This window comes from Bactrocera dorsalis, chromosome 2, assembly GCF_023373825.1.
Source record: "Bactrocera dorsalis isolate Fly_Bdor chromosome 2, ASM2337382v1, whole genome shotgun sequence".
NCBI lineage: Eukaryota > Metazoa > Arthropoda > Insecta > Diptera > Tephritidae > Bactrocera > Bactrocera dorsalis.
In genome coordinates, this window is record NC_064304.1 from 73,476,803 (window position 1) to 73,497,090 (window position 20,288).

General features: G+C 39.2%; 1 protein-coding gene across 6 annotated transcripts in view; it reads right to left on the reverse strand.

Annotated features, from left to right (window-relative positions):
- Nucleotides 1-20,288, reverse strand: part of LOC105222584 (acetylcholine receptor subunit alpha-like) — a 374,463-nt gene that overhangs the window by 41,820 nt on the left and 312,355 nt on the right. For all 6 annotated transcript variants that reach the window (XM_049450054.1, XM_049450055.1, XM_049450051.1 and 3 more), the window contains one exon: nucleotides 20,141-20,284. In XM_049450054.1, the coding sequence (XP_049306011.1) occupies nucleotides 20,141-20,284 (144 nt within the window). The remainder of the gene's footprint in view (nucleotides 1-20,140; nucleotides 20,285-20,288) is intronic.

Below are 20,288 nucleotides of genomic sequence, written 5' to 3' on the forward strand. Positions count from 1 at the left end.
AGACAAGAGCTCTTTTTAGTTTTGTGACCGGCTATCTACCAGGTCTCAATATTTTGAGACTACCGCTAGAGACTGATTAGTGAATAGTAACTAGTCTCAAATTGAGACTTTGCCTCAAAATGTCTCAAATAGAGACTGGTTACAGAATCCCGCTATTAAGCTATTAAGTTTTTGTTCGTCGAGAAAGGATTTTATTTCTCAATTGCCTAATCAGTCCAAAGTAGCACTTGTTGGCAAGAGTTATTCTGCGTTGGATTTCGAGGCTGACACTGTTGTAGCTGTTAATGCTGGTTCCAAGATTGGCGAAATTATCTACAGCTTCGAAGTTATGACTGTCAACAATAACGTGGGCCTAGTCGCGAGTGCGACGATTGAATTATTTTACCCAGAAGAAGGGTGAAGAAAGAGAGTCGCCTTGTCTGAAACCTCGTTTGGTACCGAATGGCTCGAAGAGGTCCTTCTCGATCCTGACGGAGCTTTTGGTGTTGCTCAACGTCAGCCTACACAGCCGTATTAGTTTTGAATATGGTGAATATCTGGTCGGTTGTTGATTTTCATTGCCTAAAGCCACACTGATAAGGTTCAATCAGTTTCTTGACGATGGTCTTTAATCTGTCACACAATTCGCTTGATAAAAAATGTTACCCGATATTTAGCAGGCTCATCCCACAATAGTAGGCGTAGATTGTGGGGTCTTCCTTTTTGTTGATTGGGCGGAGCACACTTAAATTCCAATCGTTGGGCATGCTTTCGTCCGACCATATTTTACAAAGAATCTGATGCATGCTCTTTATCAGTTCTTTGCCGCCGTGTTTGAATAGCTCGGCCGGCAATCCATCGGCCCCCGCCGCTTTGTTGTTCTTCAGGCGATTAATTGCTATTCGAACTTCTTTATGGTCAGACAATGGAAAATCTGCTCAATCGTCATTCATTGGGGAATCAGGTTTGTCTTTTCTTGGCGTTATGCTTTCGGTACCATTCAGCTTTTTCAAAGTATGATTTGAGCATCGGTTACCAGATTACCTCTACAACTCCAAAAACCAATGGTTTCATTTGCAGCTGTACATAAGGAGCTTGAAATGCCGTTTCACTGTTCCCTTATACCGAGTTGTTGACGAGTGCTCTCAGTGAGTAGTAGTGCAAGTCGAGTAGAAAATCGCTCAGATGTCTGTTGTGATTGCAGCTTATCAACATCGAACCCTGCTTGTGTTTGTTGACGTACCTTTTTTTCTGCACAAAGGCGGGTGCGAATCTTGGCTGCAAAAATATAGTGTTTCGAGTCGATGTTAAAACACTGAAGACGTGTCTTTCGTCTATCATAACATGATGGATTTGGTTCGTGGTTTTTCGATGCAGAGACAGCCTGGTAGCTTGATGAACCTTCTTATGCTGGAATCTAGTACTACAGATAACCATATTTCGGGCTCCGGCGAAGTCGATCAGCCTCACGCATTTGTGGAGGCTGAATTTACCGACTATTATGCCAAAGATACCTTCCTTACCCACCCTGGCGTTAAAGTCGTCAAGGATGATTTTGACATCATGGCGGGGGCAGCTCTCATAGGAGCGCTCATAGAAGGGATCTTTGGTGACGTCGTCCTTTTTCTCCGTTGTCGAAATCTTTCTCCGACAATGGGATTTAAACGTGGTAATAATCGATTACTATCTGATCGTTCGCGTTTCATAAGAGTTACAGAAAGTTTATTTTGTGGCAGAAGAATTGTTACCTTCGAATGATTATGAACACCAAAGCATTAATGGCAATTGTAATCAAAATGAAGAAACTCGCTACAATTATGATGAAGTTGATGTCGAAAAACCGCCTTCATTATTAATAACGGGGAATACGAATTTTGTCGGTCTCCATTTGCTCTGAGGAACACACCCAATATATTCCAAAGGACGATCGATGATGTGGTACGCGAAGTTATTAGAAAATTCTGCCATGTTTATGTCGACGACATAATCATATACCCCCCTAATGAAGAATCGCATAGCATATCGATTATATTCTTCAAAAACTTAGAAATTCTGGAATGCGCGTGTCGCCGGATATGCCAATATTTTGCAAAAAGGAAGTTCAGTTTTAAGCTTTTTTGTATCTGAAAAAGGCATAAGAACTTGCATATATAAGGTTCATGATATCGTCAGTTATGAACTTATAAGAATGCTGCGTTTATTTTTCGGTTTGTCTGGATATTATCGACGAATTGTGAAAGATTATCCTCTATCCTAAAACCATTGACTCTGTATATTCGAGGTAAAAACGGAGAGGTTGGTATAAAAGCTTCGAAAGAGATAAAAATCAGTCGTGACGACGAAGCAATACGTCCATTCGGATAAATTAAGCTTTAGCTTCTGACGACGTTTTACTTCATTATTCTGACTATTACCAACCACTTGAGCGTACAACCGATGCCTCGTCGAAGACACTGGGTGCGGTTTTATCATAAAAAGGTCCTCTAATAACAAGGACCTCGCGAGCACTTACGAAGAGTAAAGAAAATTATGCTGTAAATGAACGTGAATTACTTGCCATAGTGTGCATTACTAAATACTTTTTAATTAAAATACTTGCTCAAACAACAAAAATGAAAACCTGAAGAATTTTCACCTAAGTTTTATTATAAGCCCAGAAGAGCGGGTGCACTGCCAAGACAGTTTTCTCACAACTTAAATGAGATCGTCTCGTTCGAAACTGTGAGATATCATCAAGTAACGTAATAGGTAATTCTGACTGTATCCGTACTCCGTAAATCAGTTTAGAAATACGCTATTGTTATCTAAATCAGGCTCATGCAGTGGAAGTAAAAATATTATTTTTCTAAAACTACACTTTATCACATACAATTCAAATCAGAGAAAAGTCCTAGATCGCTAAAACTTCGCACAAATACTTTTCATATACATATGTACATATTTCATAGACTTTTGTAAAAATGAGGGTAGTCGGAGTACTGCCACTCCTACCCCTCGTATATATAAAATATTAAAAATTCTGTAATATGCAAACGTTTCAATAGTTTATAAAAATAAATTTATTTTATGCAAAAATGGAGAGTATAAAGTAAAAAAGTTTATGTTTTTAAATGTTTACGTTTATTAGTGAGTGCATTTCGGGCAAACACAAACGAATTTCCCGACAGCTACAAATTTTTCTAAGGACGAACATTAATAACAGGCATGTGAGATAATTTTTTAAATGCATTACAATATAACAATACATTATTCCAAATCCTGTTCAATACCAACTTCTAACTCAAAAGAATATTCAGAGAGCATCTCTATATCGTCGTCCGAACTACAATTTTCATCATCATCTAAACGTTTAAATTGTCTGGAACAGCAGGAAACTCTAAAAGTTCAGTAACTTCATGTGGGATTCTTCGGATTAATTTATTTTTACTACGATTATTTAAGCAGATACTTGATAACAAAGGGTCAGAAGAATCCATAGCTCTATTAAACACATCGACAATATTGTTACTTCGTGAATTTTTCCTCGCATGAGCAATACGATCTTTTTTGTAAAACTTATTTCTTGCTTCTGATGCATTTTCTCCTAGGCAGCCAACTGGTACTAAAGACGCCTCCATTATTTGTGCCGAATGAACTAAAATCTTGTGGACTGTTGCCGACATTGGGTACCAATCGTACTTATTGAAATATAAATCGGCAGTATCTATAAATCAGGTTCATTTGCAGATCGTGCTGCATTAGAGCATAGGGTCATTTTGTTGCTCCGAAGACACATCTGAGGCAAGTTTTCTCTCCAAACGATCACTCGCCTCACTATAACTAAGTTGTGGTCTTCCTCTTTTACATTTGCGACCAATTATGAAATTTGTCTCACCCCATTCATTATTATATTGCTTAAAACGAGTATTTGAGTATTTGGTATTTGATCCATTTTCGATTTATGAATGAACAAAGATTCTCAATTTTCTTTTTAAACTTCATTCATATTTTTATTTATTTCTTATCTTCATTTATATTTTTATTTATTTCATGGATAATCCAATTCTCAACTACATCTTTATTTTTCTTATTTTGTAGCCATACATTAAAAATATCTTTATTTTTGAGGTTAATCGATTCTGAAAATATACATTATTTCCATCATTCGCAAATATTCGCAAAAATTTTAATTACCACATGAAAGTACACATTATCACCTTTAACCTGATATATTGTTTATACAAAAGGGACCAAAATGAAGTAACGCTCACATCCACAGAATACAAACACGATTAATAAATTTACACAAGAAAACCACATACTTACACGTAGTTAAAACTCGCTCACAACAATGATTAAACAAATGCTAGCTATTCCATTTTATATAAAATACCTTGATAACTATTTTCCATTTTTAGAAAGAAAAAAAATGTTCACCCTTCACTATTAGTTTGAGTTTTGAGTTTGAGTTTTGAGTTATTATTCTTCACACGAATCACGAAAAACCATATGATTAAAATGTCATCTTTGAACGTACGGTAAATGAATAAGATTGCCATCTGTCCATATAATTTTTTTTTTTTTTAAGATAAGTATAGTGGTATTAATACATATAGTATTAATTTCCTTTTTTGAACGATGCAAAAAAAATGGTTTTTTGCCAAAAAAAAGCGGTCCGCTGGCCCATAGTGCATTGGGTGAAATTTAAAACTCTATACTCTATCAGCTTTTCTTGGCGTTAAGTTTCATACGGAGCCCTTCGTAATAGATTTAATCAGTAAGGATAACCAAGAAGAAAAAATTGCAACAGCGCACAAACGGGACCATCGAGGGTTACATGAAAATATTTACTTTTAGAAACCTTGCTGGTATTCCAAAATACTAAAACTATCGTTTCCGACAATAGTAAAGACCGGAAATCAAACGCTATAATAATACTACTTAGGGACAATTTTTCCATTACTCCGTTTTTCAAACCAACTCTCCACAGTATAAGCAATGACTAGAGGGAAAGATTTCATTCTACACCACTTGAAATTATTTGATGTAATAAACTTTGTATTGTCATTTTTATACTCTTGCAACCAGTTGCTACAGAATATTATAGTTTTTTTCACCTAACGCTTGTACGTATCACCTAAAGTTAAGCGAGATAGATATAAGGTTCTGTATGTATAAATGATCAGGATGACGAGAAAAGTTGAAATCCGGTTGACTATCTGTCTGTCTGTCCGTCCGTCCATCCGTCCGTGCAAGCTGTAATTTCAGTAAAAATTGAGATATCTGCATGAAACTTGATATGTGAGTTCCTTAATGCCACGCCCTAACATCGCCATTAAACGAAAAAAGTGTCATAACTAAGTACTAAATTAGTACTTGATACAGAAGATCACAGTAGCAAGAGGCACCTGTGGGCAAACATTTTTAAAAAGTGGGCGTAACACCGCTAAAACCACAACAACTAAATTTTCTGGGCATACATTTTATAGGAAATTCTACCTAAAGTGTGAAAACGGAGCATAACCTCGGTCACTCTCCGACAGTACTGTTAAAAACTACTTAAAGCGCCCAGAAACCTAAAATTTTACATCCGAGAGGATATGAGAGCGCATCAATGCACCTAATTGCCGTGGAGGAATCTTCGAGCTAAACTGTCAGGGCTCTTATGCCGTAATATGTGAGTTGGGGGTTGTATGGGTGAGGGTGGGTGTGGTATTGCCACACTTCAGGAGCCCTACGCCATCAATGGTGATATCCGGGGTCTTCCTGGGTGTTTTAAGGTTTTCACGGACCAACCCAACTACGATTGCGTGGTAGTGGATTCTTCACAAGTAGGTGTATGTGTCGCGATAGAAGGGGAGTTCAATAGGAGGATGTCAAGGCGAGGCATTATGCGAATGGGTGGTGGCTAATAGCCTCTATATTGTGAATGAGCCGTGTATATGGTATGCGTTAGATAGGCCTAGGGGCGTAAGCGACATTGACGTGACGCTTATGAATCAGGCAACAAATAGAAAGATTACATGGTGAACGCGTGAAGAGGAGGACCGTCAGGCGCTTGAGGCAAAAGTTTCAACCCGTCCGACCGTCCAATTCTGATAGGCTGTCTTAGCTTAGGTATGAATTTAGTTGTACGGATAGGGAATATAAAGAAATAATAGTGAACGTTAAAAAAAAACGTTCCCTTTGATCAGGTCTATAAGATCTGCTGGGGTTGTAAGAGGGAGAACGTCACTTCTCTTCGCATCGGTGACACTATATTATTCTTGTAGAGAGAGTTTCCAAGGTCGTAGGTACCTCAACCACAAGAAGTACCTATACCTCCATTAGATGACGGGAAGTTGGGGTACGCCTTTGGCCTGGTTAGGTCCAAACGGTCCCCAGCGTCTAATAGTTTGAACAAAGATATGTGTAAAAGCCAGTGGAAGTTCATTCCGAAATACCTGGAGGCCATTTAAAATAAGTGAGTTTAAGAGTGATACTTTCCACCTGAGTGGAAAAGTGCTGGGGTTGTTCCTCTCCTGAAGTCCCCTGATAAGATCAGGAGCGATCCTCGGTCTTATCGGGGCATCAGTCTCCTGCCAGTACTTGGAAAAGTTCTGGAAACACTCACGGTGGAACGGCTTCAGGAGATAACGCGGGGTTTGTGGTCGGATAAGTAGTATGGATTCAGGAAAGGACGCAGTATAGAGGATGCATGGTTTTATGTTCAGAATGTTGATAGGGAGAATATCAACAAATATATCCTTGTTGACTTCATGGGGGTGTTTGATTACTTGAACTGGTATCGAGTGGTACAACGGCTGAAGGAGCTTGGCTGTCCAGAAAAACTCTTTAGCGGACAGAAAGGTCTCTATGTGGTTTATACATATATTTAGAACCTTATGATTGACACTCGAGCCACTCTGTTAGTGTTGTGCATATGCGGACGACCTTCTTCTTATGGTCAAAGGTGGCTCGCAGTCTGAGCTAGAGCAGACGGGAGGAGATCTCTTAGAGATTGTGAATACTTGGGGTTTACATATCGAGGGAAAAACGGTCACAATGCTGCTTAAGGGCAGCGGTTCGTCCACCAATTGTCCGTGTGAATGGGGTCAGCATCAGATATATGGTGGCTTGTTTGTGGGCCTGTGCCGCATATGAAGCCGCTGTATGGCGGGAAGCAGCCACGACTGTCTTGGGTGCCAAAAACTCCTCTCAATTCAGCATTGTATGATGCTTGCCTGTCGCACTGTCTCAACGGATGCTATGCAGGTTTTGTTAGGTGCACCCCCTCTGGACCTGATCGTCATACAGCGTGCTGGCTGTTGCATTCAGGTTAAGAAGGGACTTGAGTATGTAATTGCCGCGGAATGACTGGATTTCCGACGATGATGTGGAGAGGGAGGGATATTTAGGGAGCAAGAGGCGTCTAGATGATAGGGTTAGCTGTAGGTGGTAAGAACGTTGGGACAATAGTCCTATTGGCCGAGTGACCTACGAGTTCATTCGGGACGCTGGGTTCGTTGAGGGTAACCCAGACTTCATATTTTGTCTGATATTGGGTTTTCTGCTCACGGGTCATGGGTCATGAGTCTCTGAATTCATTTTTGCAACAGCGGCACCTATCTGATAGAAGGATTAGATGCATATTTTAACAAAACGTCCAATGTACTCGGACATTAGGGATTTGGGATTTATAGGGATTAGCTGGACTGATGGACGATTACATGTTAATGGTGTGATCTCCACTAGTCGGAATACTGAACATTTAGGGTCATTCTCATGTGAGTTGTTTAAGTGGCGAAGGCAGTTTGCTGGGAGTTAGAGTTAGATTTCGTATGAGTGGTGTGTTTATGGGGTCCAACCTCTGACCACCAGTACAGAACTGTATGGAAGCTCAACTGGTAGTAGCTTTGGCTACGAGGTCTGACCGGAGACTTAATTCTGGAGTAGGAGCCCTTGGAGTTTACTCCAACTTGCTCATGTGGACTGGCCCCTCGGGGAGAGCCGTGGTGGTTATGGTTAAAACCCAAATGCGGGAAGAATTGACTTTGTCAGTTGAATGTGGAGTTGCATTGCAACGGTTGCCGGACTTAATGATTGGTAGAGGTTTTAGATGGGACTCGATTCCGACCAAGGTGGTTAATGTTTCCACTCCACACTGGCATTTTAATACAGAAAATGCCTAACATTCTCACGGCGCTGATCAACGCATTGATTTGATCCGTTGTGATTTTGAACGCCGTGAAGAAATGCTGTCGTTAACACACAGGACGTTGTCAACAGTGACGTGGGTGCCTAGTTGCGAGTGCGACGTCTGTTTGTTTGATGACAGGTGACATTTCGTATTGCGCCCGTTCACCACTAGACCCATTTGCTTCGCTGCCTTATCCATTCAGGAAAGAGCAGAACAAAGCGGGGGTTTTTAAGGCATCACCAGCATACGCCAGCAGCTGTACACTCTTATAGAATATTGTACCTTCTAAGTTTAGTTCTGCAGCTCGAATTATTTTCTCCAGAAGAAAGTTGAAGAAGTCACACGAAAGAGACTCGCCTTGTCTGAAACCTCGTTTGGTACCGAATGGCTCGGAGAGGTTCTTAACGATCCTGACGGAGCTTTTGGTGTTGCTCAACGTCAGTTTACACAGCCGTATTAGTTTTACGGGGATACCAAATTCAGAAATCGCGGCATAAAGGCAGCTTTTTTGCTGCCGAAATCGACGAAGAAGGGAGTGTCGATTTTATTTTCTCGGATCCTTTCAAAGATAAGTTCCAATCAATTTGTTGACGGTTGGCTTTTATCTTTCACACAATACGGTGGACAGAACGCGATGTTGAGGAGGCTTATCCTACGGTAGTAGGCGCAGATTATGGGGTCTCCTATTTTGTGGATTGGGCAGAACACACTTAAATTCCAATCGTATATTTTACAAAAATATTATAATTTTATGTTGTAAAAATGAGCGATGTCTTCCCATGTTTATTAAATTCCACTTCAATCGTTCGTTTCCAGTACACAAATTAAGAAGCAATTAATATAACAAGATAAAACTTTGCGCCAATAACGTTTACAGCTAGCCATCTAATTATTAGCCCCCATATACTTAATATAAAAATTTTCTAAGTTTCTGGTGACTTTGTACCCCATATGTCGCCCAAAATGTGAGTTATCCCAATGAAAATAAGAGAGCGTGTTTTACTTGTACAGTGTATCTTTGTGCCTAAAATAGATACATTTGAGCGAAAACTTGGTCTAGTCCCTAATTAACTAATGTCAGCATTTTCGAACATTTTGAACAACTTTAAAGTATTTCACTGGCTTTGATTCTTACAAGTTGGAAGAGTATAAATTGTTCCGTTGCACCAGTACTTAGCCCTTCCTTACTTCGGCGATTTTAACGATGAGTAAAATTATTCAATTTATTCTCTAAATTTTTCCGAAAAACAGCGGCGAGTACATATGTGAATCAATGTTTTCTGAATATCATATATTTTTTGCTCCTAGCAGTATATTACAATACAGTGAATACACACCACTGCTAGGAACTTTAAAATGGCTCAAAATCAGACAACGATTTGATATGAACCCTTATGGCAGCTAGCATGCTAAAAATCAAACTACACCAAAATATTTAATTGATAAGATTGAGTATGTAGAAGAATAATAAAAATATGGACTAATTAACAATTGCGAATGTAAAATTGACAAAGTGTTGAAGCACAAAAATAAATATTTTTATGAGTCAATGGAATTAAAATATGAAACCAGGAATATAGCATAAAAAAACTGAGTTTACTTTTAAGGGTACAGTAAATAATAACGTAATATAATGTAAGGTATTTTTTATACTAATATATATTAAGAATAATAAATAAGGATAATAAATCCCTCTCGTACCACTTCAGGTATAAAATTTAAATAAGTTACTAACAGAAATAATATATGGGGAGTGGGCAAAATTATCATTAATTTTTACAGTGTCGGTAGGGGTACTTAAATTATTTATATTGCTCGAATTTGGTTCTAGTATCTTAAATGGGTTAGGAAATATGTGCGTTAAAGGAAAATACTTTAATCTGTAAAGCGTCAACCAGAGGATCGAAATCCCAGCAATTTTACATATACATACATATACTTTATATAACTCATCCACTGGCCGACACATAAGGTTTGTTAAAAAAACGAAAATCATTATTAACATGCCACATTAAAAAAACAATCATATGGAGTAAAGTCACATGGAATTTCGAAAATCCTGATGTTATTTTGTAAGCGCTAGGTCAAGCTTTCGCTCAAATTTACCAATTTTAGGCACAAAGATACACAGTTCCGAGTAAAACTTCCGTATACTCGTATGCGGTACAAAGTCACCCGGAAGTTGGAACATATTGTGTGTATACGATATATTTGGGCTAAGGGAAGTATTGCTCCGATTTAACCCATTTTTACACACACACATACCATTGTCAGAGAAATATTATACCTGAATTTCAATAATAATACATATCTCACACATTGTCCAATATTTTCGATCAAAATCCATCATTAAATACTTGAGTCTAAATGTACATATACGTATATAAGTGCTTGCACAGTTTTTGATGGGTTTGAATAACTTTTGAATTTGAATAATCAAGAGGAATTTAAAATTGTGTTATATGAGTAGTAGGCGTGAAGAGAATGAAGATATGAAGAGAATGGCACGTACCAAATTTTGTCGAAATGGGTTTGTCGGATCCTGAGATATGGGAATTCACCAAAAAGGGAGCGGTGCCACGCTCTTCGTCTAATTTTCACAACGGTTCCGATAAAGGTTTCTTATACCATCTCGAGATTAAAATCTAGTATCTCTAGCGTAGTTTCTTATTGATTTATTGTGCTTTGAGTATTTTATAACCGTATCTTTAAAAGGGGAGTCTTCCATAAGATTTATACCCAGGAAATTTGGTTGTTGTAGCTTAGTGGCTTGGGAGACATGTACATTAAACTTGTTAAGGGGCGGGGCTACTAAGATCCCTTATACCACATAGAAGTTTTATATCTTTATAAGGTCCTTAGTTATGGCACTTTATAGGTTTTCGGTTAATGGCGGTTTGTGTGCGTGATAGTGGTCCAATTACGCCCATCTACAAACTCGTATTTTTCCTTTGTTAGGAAACCTGCACACCACGTTTTATCAAGGCATGTAAATTTTTATACAACCCTATATCTATCTCGCTTAGTTTGAAGTGATACGTACAATCATTAGCAACAGGTTGCAAAAGCAAAGGGTCGTTTCTGTACAAAAAATTTTGAAAAAGTGGGGTTGGGTGTGCCCTTAAATAAGTTTAACGTATATACCTCCTAAACTACTAAAGCAACAACTAAATTTGCTCGTCGCAAATATTATAATAACTCCTATCGAAAATATAAAAATGGATGAAATCGGAAGATATCCCCGCTCACTCTCCATATATCGGAACTGTTCAAAAGTAAAAAAAGCGCAATAAATCAATAAGTAAATACGCCAGAGACATTATATGGTTGAGAGGCCTTTATGGGAACCGATATGAAAATTGGACGATGGACGTGGCACTACCCACTTTTTGTAGGAATTACATATCTAGGCATCCGGTCGACGACTTCCATTAAATTTAGTTCGTGTCATTTTTCTCATATTCTTATATCACAGTGTTAAAATAGGCAAAACCAGACAAATGCTGACTTCCCACACAACGCATTACTAAAATCCATTTGGTTCTTTCACTCTCCAGTACATATGTAAACAAAGATTAATTAATATAACGGGATAAAAAGTAATAATTCTATAAAAGTATGCCACCTTATGATCAAAAATTGTCCAAATCCAATCAAAGCTGTTCAAGCCCTTAGGTACCGTATATGTGGACCTTGAGACCATATAATCCAAATATAAACATTTTTGAACTTCCCGTTGACTTTATGTTGAATATGTGGGCCAATGTTTGAGTTATCTCAATTAAAATAACAGAACATATTTTCCCCTTGCTGACTGAAATGGATGAAATAGGGCGTAAGCTTGATCTATCCCCATATAACTATTACCAGGGTTTTCGAAAATCCTGCTGATTGTACTGTTGTTGTTTTAACGGTTTGCTAATACCCGTTAGGATGGTAAGGGTTGTTTGTGTTGTCGTCGAGGTCATCTAACGGTAGGCCCAAGATGCTGTTTCGACGTGGTCGGACCAAATGGAGGAAGGTGTAAGATGGGTAGGGTTTGTAGGGCATGCAAAGAGGTGGCCAGTGTCATGCGGAGACTCGTTGCATGCAGCACATACATTAGGTATGTCGGGGTCGATTCTGGATAAGTAGGAGTTTAACCTGTTACAGTATCCAGAACGAAGTTGCGCTAGGGTCACTCGCGTTTCTCGCGGCAACTGGAGCTCTTCGTCTGCAATAGGTGGTGGTTTGACTCCAAGAACGCCATTTACGGGAAGAGAGTCGGAGAAGTTGTTGATGGCTCCACTGTGAATGGCGGTCAGTGCCTGTCGAAAGTTCGTTGCGTCCGAAGTCAGGTCGGCGTACTGTGCGATGTCATCGACGTAGTCGAGGAATGACCTCTTGATGCTCCTGGCTGCAAGGGTGATTCCTACGGAGACATCCCAGCAGGAACTGCCTGGAGAGGAGCTCATTATGCTCCTTTTTAGGTAGCATGCGCGTCTCACTGTGGAGGTGTTCAACGGAAGACAGCAAGAGGCATCTCGTCGTGGTCCGGAGTGCTGTATTCTGGCAGGTCTGAAGTTTCCTCATCTGCGTACCACTGCATCTAGGTGACCATCTTGGTGCCGCGTAGTTGAGGACCGGCCAGCCGATTGCATTGTAAGTTGTCAGCAACGTTTCTTTGTCTTTTCCCCTTGTGCTGCCGGCTAGCGACTTGAGGATTTTGCTGCGGCTCTGTAACTTGGCGATAATCGCGGTCGTATAGGGAGAGAAGGAGCATAGACTATCGAGGGTTACGCCTAAAATCTTAGGGTTATTGACAGTCGGAATTTTTACGCCATCGACTGCAATATTTAGTTCAAGTCTATACTCCTTCGTCCAGTTTGTAAATATGGTCGCTGTGGATTTGGTGGGTGAAAGTTGGAGATTTCGTGCAGTGAGGAAACGAGAAAGGTCGGAGAGGTAGTTGTTTACTTTCGAACATATGCCATCGATTCCATTGGCCGACGTCAATATCGTGCAGTCATCTGCGTACGAGGTAATGGAAATCCCCTCTGGTGGTTGAGGAAGTTTCGAGATATAGAAGTTAAACAGTAACGGGGAGAGGACACCACCCTGAGGAACCCCCTGTTTAATTCTTCTCAGTTTAGATGTTTCACCTCAAAATAGTACGGATGACTGACGACCGTTCAAATAGTTCATGGCCCACCTCCTTAGCCCTAGAGGGAGAGTGGTTTTTTCGATGTCCTGCAGTAGCGTTGGGTGATTGACCGTGTCAAAAACTTTTGACAGGTCCAGCGCTACGAGGATCGTTCTTTCGCAGGGTGACGCTAAGTGCTGTGCACTTTGCGGAATCCATGCTGGTGGCTGGCTAGGCTCAGGTGGTGAGTGAAAGTCGGGAGTAACAAGGCCTCAAGTGTCTTCACTACTGGGGAGAGGAGAGTTATCGGACGATAAGATTCCCCTTTGTTGACGGGTTTCCCAGGTTTCAGTAGTGGGACCACTCTTCCGACTGTCCACAAATCGGGTATTTGAAGAGTGGTGAGCGACAGGTTGAGGACCTTGGTGAGATATTTTACTCCCGTCGAGCCTAGATGCTTTAACATTACCATGTTGATTCCATCAGGGTCAATGGATTTGGAAGATTTTGCTTTGTTGATGACACTCTGAACCTCCTCATCGGTGAAAGTAAGCGGCGCTCAGTCGTTAGGCATTTTGCGCAGCCGCCGGTTAACATATCGTTTGGCTTTGTCTACCGAAGGGTGCAGTGTAAACTGCCGGCTAAAATAGCTCGCCCACTTCTTCGGGTCCGAAGAGGCATGACCATTGAATTAAACTTCAACGCGGTCGTCATGTCTCTTCGGATTAGACAAAGCTTTGACAGTAGCCCAAAGCTTACTCACATCGGTGGAGAGGTTGCAGGACTTCAGGTGCTCTATACATTTCGTCCGCTTATGTCGATTTACTATACGCCGAATCTGCAAATTGAGATCCCTTATTCGGGGATCCCCGGGATCGGCATGGCGTAAGGTGTCGCGCTTGTTAGCTAAAACAGCTGCTTCGGCTGGGATATTGGGGCGGATTTCCGCTATTCTTCCAGCCGGGATGAAGCGAGCTGTAGCTTGAGGAATTGACGTTCGCCAACGCATACGTCCGTAGGAATGGGTAGAGCGTTGAAGGTGCTCTCGGTAAATTCTGTGAAGCCGACCCAATTAGCTTTTTTTAAGTTAATAAAGGTATGGTTGTCCACAGAAACGAAATCAGGAGGCTTCTCGATCGAGATAACTATGAGGAGATGGTCTGATGAGGGAGTTAGCATAGGTCGCCAGGTTATGCTATTTATCAGACCATCACTAGCAATGGTAATATCAGGCGAGCTATTACAGGTGCCCATAACTCTGGTGGGGGCTTCGTCATTCATTGTGCAGAATATCGAGTCGTCAATCTGTTCCGCCAGCTTCATCCCCTTACGATCATTTGACAGGCAGGAATGCCAAAGATCGTGGTGCGCGTTAAAGTCGCCTAGTACCATACGGTTGTCACCACGAAGTAGCGCACCTATATTCAGGTGATATCCTGTGGGGCAACATGTAACTGGGGGGATGTATATATTAAATATTTCGAGCTCGACATCGCCTGACCGGATAGCTATGCCCTGACATTCTAGGGTAGTATCCCTGGGGTCGATGTCTTCTTCGATTAAACGATACTGACGGTGTTGTGCAATATGAAAGCTAGGCCACCATCACTATCTCGCTCGCGATCTTTACGTATAACGTTGAAACCTGCACAACTCAGAAGATCTGAGCGGCTGTTTAACTTGGTTTCTTGGACCGCAGTTATCGATACACGTTCCCGATTCATAAGTGCAACTATCTCATCTATCTTACTCTGGGGTCCGTTGCAGTTAAATTGAAAGAGTCTGGTTTGTCGCGGGTGTCCGTGGGTGATCCTGGGGGTGAGAGAGTGGCGTGTTGGTGGTGTTTGTTGCAGCTGCAGAACCCGTAGGGGCGGTTGTCGCACTTGTCAGTGTTTTCTTCCTTACATAATTTCTAAACGGTAACTTAAACACAGTACTTTTTACTTTTATTAGATGCTAAAAATATCTGTGTTGGTTTTTGAACGCAAACTTTCATGATATGAAATTTCACTTTTTAATTTTAATAATTTTACAGCTTGGCGCGCCACTTACAAATACACACATTGGCGGTAAAATTGTAATTTCATTTTGGTGGATAGTTAATAGTATTATTACATGCTAAAATTGATTTATGAGAGGATAAAGGTAAGAAAACACATTACATTGGTTTTATTTAGAATTCAATAACAGTTATAGTAAATACGAGCGTTATAATTGTGATGTAGAAATACATCAGTATGCAAAATCGTCAAATAATAGTTTTACTGTGGGTATAATAATATCTTTTTTATGTTTGACTTATTTCTTATACATAAATATATAATTTATTCATATGAATTATATAATTATTTTTCTAGAATGTCCCGTAAAGTGGCGTATAGAGACATAGAACAACTTCTAGCGGCCTTAGAAGATGGAAATATATCTAAGGACGGTTTGGAAGATGAAAGTGAAGATGAAGAAACCTTTTACGCCAATGCAAGAGAAACAATTCGTGAATTGGAAGTCGAGGATGCAGAGGAAAAAGATCCTACCTATATTGATCAACCTATAGTTCAAGGTTTTCCTAGCCTATCCAGTCAAACTATTACTTGTTTACCCATGCAGGAAGGTCATGAAAATTTAGTACAAGAGAACCCTTCAATATCATTTACTATTACTGTTGGGGAGTTAAAAAAAATTGATAGGAATTCTTTTATTTATGTCAGTGGAGCATTTTCCTAGCGTACGCTCATACTGACATTTCAAATTTGGCTACGAACCTGTAAAGAGCGCAATGCCGGTAAGTAGATTTGAGATGATTAAGAGCTATTTACATTTCAACGACAATAGTAAACATCATCCGCGAGATCATTCTGATCACGATCGCCTCCATAAGATTCGGCCTGTGATAGAACAGCTAAATACAACATTTCCATCAGTTGCAATAGAACAACGACTTGAATGTGTTCAACTAAAATTGCACATTTCCTAAAACAATATTTACCTAATAAGCCTCACAAGTGGGGTTATAAGCTTTTTGTTCTCTGTAATCTTACGGGATACGCTTACAGATTTGAGGTCTATTCTGGACAAGAAGAGAAACAACGCAAACCAGCCGATGAGCCTGATCTCTGAATAACAAATAACGTTGTTATACGTTTGGCGAGAGCCATACCAAGGATGAACAATCATATTGTATTTTTCGATAATTTACATCCCTGCCTTTGGTTAATTATTTGAAAAAAAGGGTATGCAATGTGTGGGAACTATTCAACAGAACAGGCTACCCAATTGTCGGCTCCCTGACAAAAAGGAATTTATGAAATCTTGTATTCCGAGAGGTACTTATGAGGAACGAGTTTCCCATTCAGATGGAGTAGACTTTTCGGCCACTGCATGGAAAGACAATAAAGTCGTCACTCTTTTATCTACTTACGTTGGCGCCGAACCTGTTGGAAAATTATCAAGATACGATAAAAAGACTAAACAAAAAATTGATATTCCTTGCCCCAAAATTGTGCAAGAATACAATATGCATATGGGCGGAGTTGATCTCATGGACAGCTTTTTAGGACGTTACCGGATTCGAGTGAAGAGCCGGAAATGGTATTTACGCTTGTTTTACCATTTACTGGACCTCACTGTGATCAACTCATGGGTGCTTATGAAAAAAAACCTAACTGCTAAAGGTGTCCCAAAAAAGCAACTGCCTAATCTTGGAGAGTATCGAAATTGTTTGGCTGATACACTGTGTAATATAGGTATGCCTAGTGGTAGTAAAAGAGGGCGTCCTAGTACTTCCTCTTTAGAATGCGAGCTTCATATAAATTAAAAAGGTCCACATCATCCGCTCCCGCCAAAAGATGTGCGCGTAGATAGTGTCGAACATTGACCTGTATTTGCCAATCGATTACGGTGCAAGATGCCCAATTGTAAGGGCTCCACACAATGTTCGTGTACCAAATGTAATGTACCGTTGTGTCTTAATCAGAAAAACAACTGCTTCAAAGATTTTCATACACTACAGTAAGCATAATTCGAAGACAATCGTTTAATAGAATAGTACTTAGTTTCATTATTAATAGTGACTGTAATGCATACTGATGTATATCTACATCAGTAAGTTATTTTGAAAAAAAGAATACTTTTTAGAAAATAAAATTTTTTTCTTTATTTTTCCCTTAATCTATGTTTAATTTTCTACCTGCTACAATTTATGGTATTTAAAAAAGAAAAACCATGCATTTAAGGGTTAAGATGGCTCCATCCATTGCATGTATTACACCTGACCGAGGTGGAGTTTGGATGGATCCTTTTTGCGCAGACGCAACAGAAAAATTCTTCCGGGCCCGGGTTGGACTCAGTGCCAGCACGAGTCAAGAGGATACGGAGCAACCCTGCAGCAAGGCGTTGCTCCAATGACGACAAACACAAATTAGTACTCCCCGATTCAAACGAAGTTAGATCGCCGAAAAAACAACCCTTGGTCGGATAAAATCCGAGTCAATTCCGGTGCGTAGAACCGGCTGTCAGGGGAATTGCTGCTGATTGTACTCCACATGATTGGTGATTGTATGTGAGCTACCTTAATGAAATCCAGGGAACATATACTTAGTATATGGCATGATAATAGTTAATTGATAAAATAGGGATGATACTATCCCAACTCCAATATTACGAGGTGTATTCAAAAAGTATCGCGAATCGTAACTGACAGTTTTCTTCGATTGCAGGGGCGTGGTGCATCATGAGTTCTTGCCACAGGGAAGAACGGTCAATAAAGTATTACCTGCAAGTTATGCGCAATTTGCGCGAAGCAATCCGCCAGAAACGCCCGGATTTGTGGAAGAACAAAAATTGGCTTTTGCACCACGATAACGCCCCTGCTCACACATCGTTGCTTGTGCGCGACTTTTTGGCCAAAAACAACACACTAATGATGCCGCAGCCAGCGTATTCCCCAGATCTGGCCCCCTGTGACTTTTTCTTGTTCCCTAAACTGAAGAGGCCCATGAAAGGATGACGTTACGCTTCTCTTGACGAGATAAAGACGGCATCGAAGGAGGAGCTGAAGAAGATAAAAAAAATGATTTTTTGAAGTGCTTCGAAGATTGGAAAACCCGTTGGCACAAGTGTATAATATCTCATGGGGATTACTTTGAAGGGGACAAAATAGATATTTATGAATAAATAAATAATTTTTGGAAAAATACAAATTCGCGATAGTTTTTGAACACACCTCGTATGTATGTATGTATATATGTAGGTTTGTGTATATATTATACACATATGTATATATGCACATGATTATGCACAAATATGATGATAAAAAAACAAACATACATATGTATGTAGGTATATATGGTATATGTTGAAACAAATCCAATTTTTATTTATATAATTTAAGGTATGTAGACCTCACAAAGATACACACCAAGTTAGGCGACTCCATTTGCAAAAGCTTACCTGGGTTTCATGCAATCACAGGTTGCGATTATAACCCAGATTTTTTTCGAAAAGGAAAATTAGGACCGTACAAAATATTAATTACTACAGAAAAATATCAAAAGACATTTATATAATTCGGCGACACTCAATTATTTGAAGATGATAGTGAAATACAAAGCACTTTTGACATAATACAGCAATTCATATGTGATATATATAATGTTGGTACGATAATTGATGTTGATGCTGCCCGTCCTCAATTGTTTATTAATAATTATACGGTCTGCGATGTTAATGAAGCGTTTCAGCGAAAAAAAATATGCAATTTTGATGGGAACAGTCTGCCACCCTGTAAATCAGAGCTATTCCAACAATTTCGACGTGCTAATTATATATCCAGCATTTGGAATAATGCTCATAAGAAAATTCCATCAATACATGAACCAGCAAACAATGGTTGGGTACAAGTTAACAGCCAATACAATTTTAAATGGTTTGAAGGCGATCAGTTACCGAATTTTGTCAGTGATGCACTGCAAACTATATCAGGTATATACATATTACTTCAAATTATTATAAATAAATTTTTACTTTTCATAATTGTGTAACTTTTTTTACAGAAACTAACGAAGAAGATGACACTGACAACGAGCCAGAAGAAATATGGTGCAGCAGTGATGAAGAGTATGAAGAAAATTACGAAAGCAATACCTATTAATAATGAAAGCTATGAAGAATGTTTATAATTTTGTAAATTTCAAAAGAAACAATGCGCTTCTTTGAAAATTTAAATAAATATTTCTATTAATTAGATATGATAAATAATTTCTATAGCCTATATGTCGTAATTACAAAAGAAATATTTTCAGTCCTTTTATGTATTAGCTATGCAATCAAATTTGAATGAGAAGTTTAATTTCGCATTAAATTTACACATTATTTAGTAAGTTACCAAATAGGTTAATTTTTAAACTTTTATTTTTTTTTATTTTTTTTTATTTTTTTTTTTTATACTATAACGAAAGTAGAATTAAAATTTATTAAAGTTTTAGGGCGTCTGGCAAGGGATTGCCACCATAAAAAGTGTCTGGCAATAAATAAGATGGTTTGTAATGTTATTCCGAATAACATATTAAAAAATTACGCTTTATAAAATAACGAAAGTTGGCTGTTATTTTATGCACCTGTCCCACCCGCTACCCCCCTAAGCCACGATGACTGGAATTTCACATTTTGCCATCGTTCTTACCTACATATGTTAAAAGCATACTTCAACAAACTTTCAGCTTTTATCAAATGACGAAGGTCTGGATGTCACGGGCTCTTAGACTAATGTACATATAATGACTTTCGTTTTTCTAAAAAATCTTGTGCCAAGTTGTCGGTCAATGTAAGATTTATGTATATACTTCTGCATTTTAATCTTCGTGAGTGTAAAAGAAAATATTCACCTTGTTTCAATGTTGTATTTTGGTCTTTTTATAAATAAGAACTGTGGAAGTAAGTTGACGAAGACACTTTTCACCCAGGGAGCCATTCGGTGAGTTTGTGGAGAACGAAAGTGTACATTCAGAACGACGACAGTTACACAAATACTGT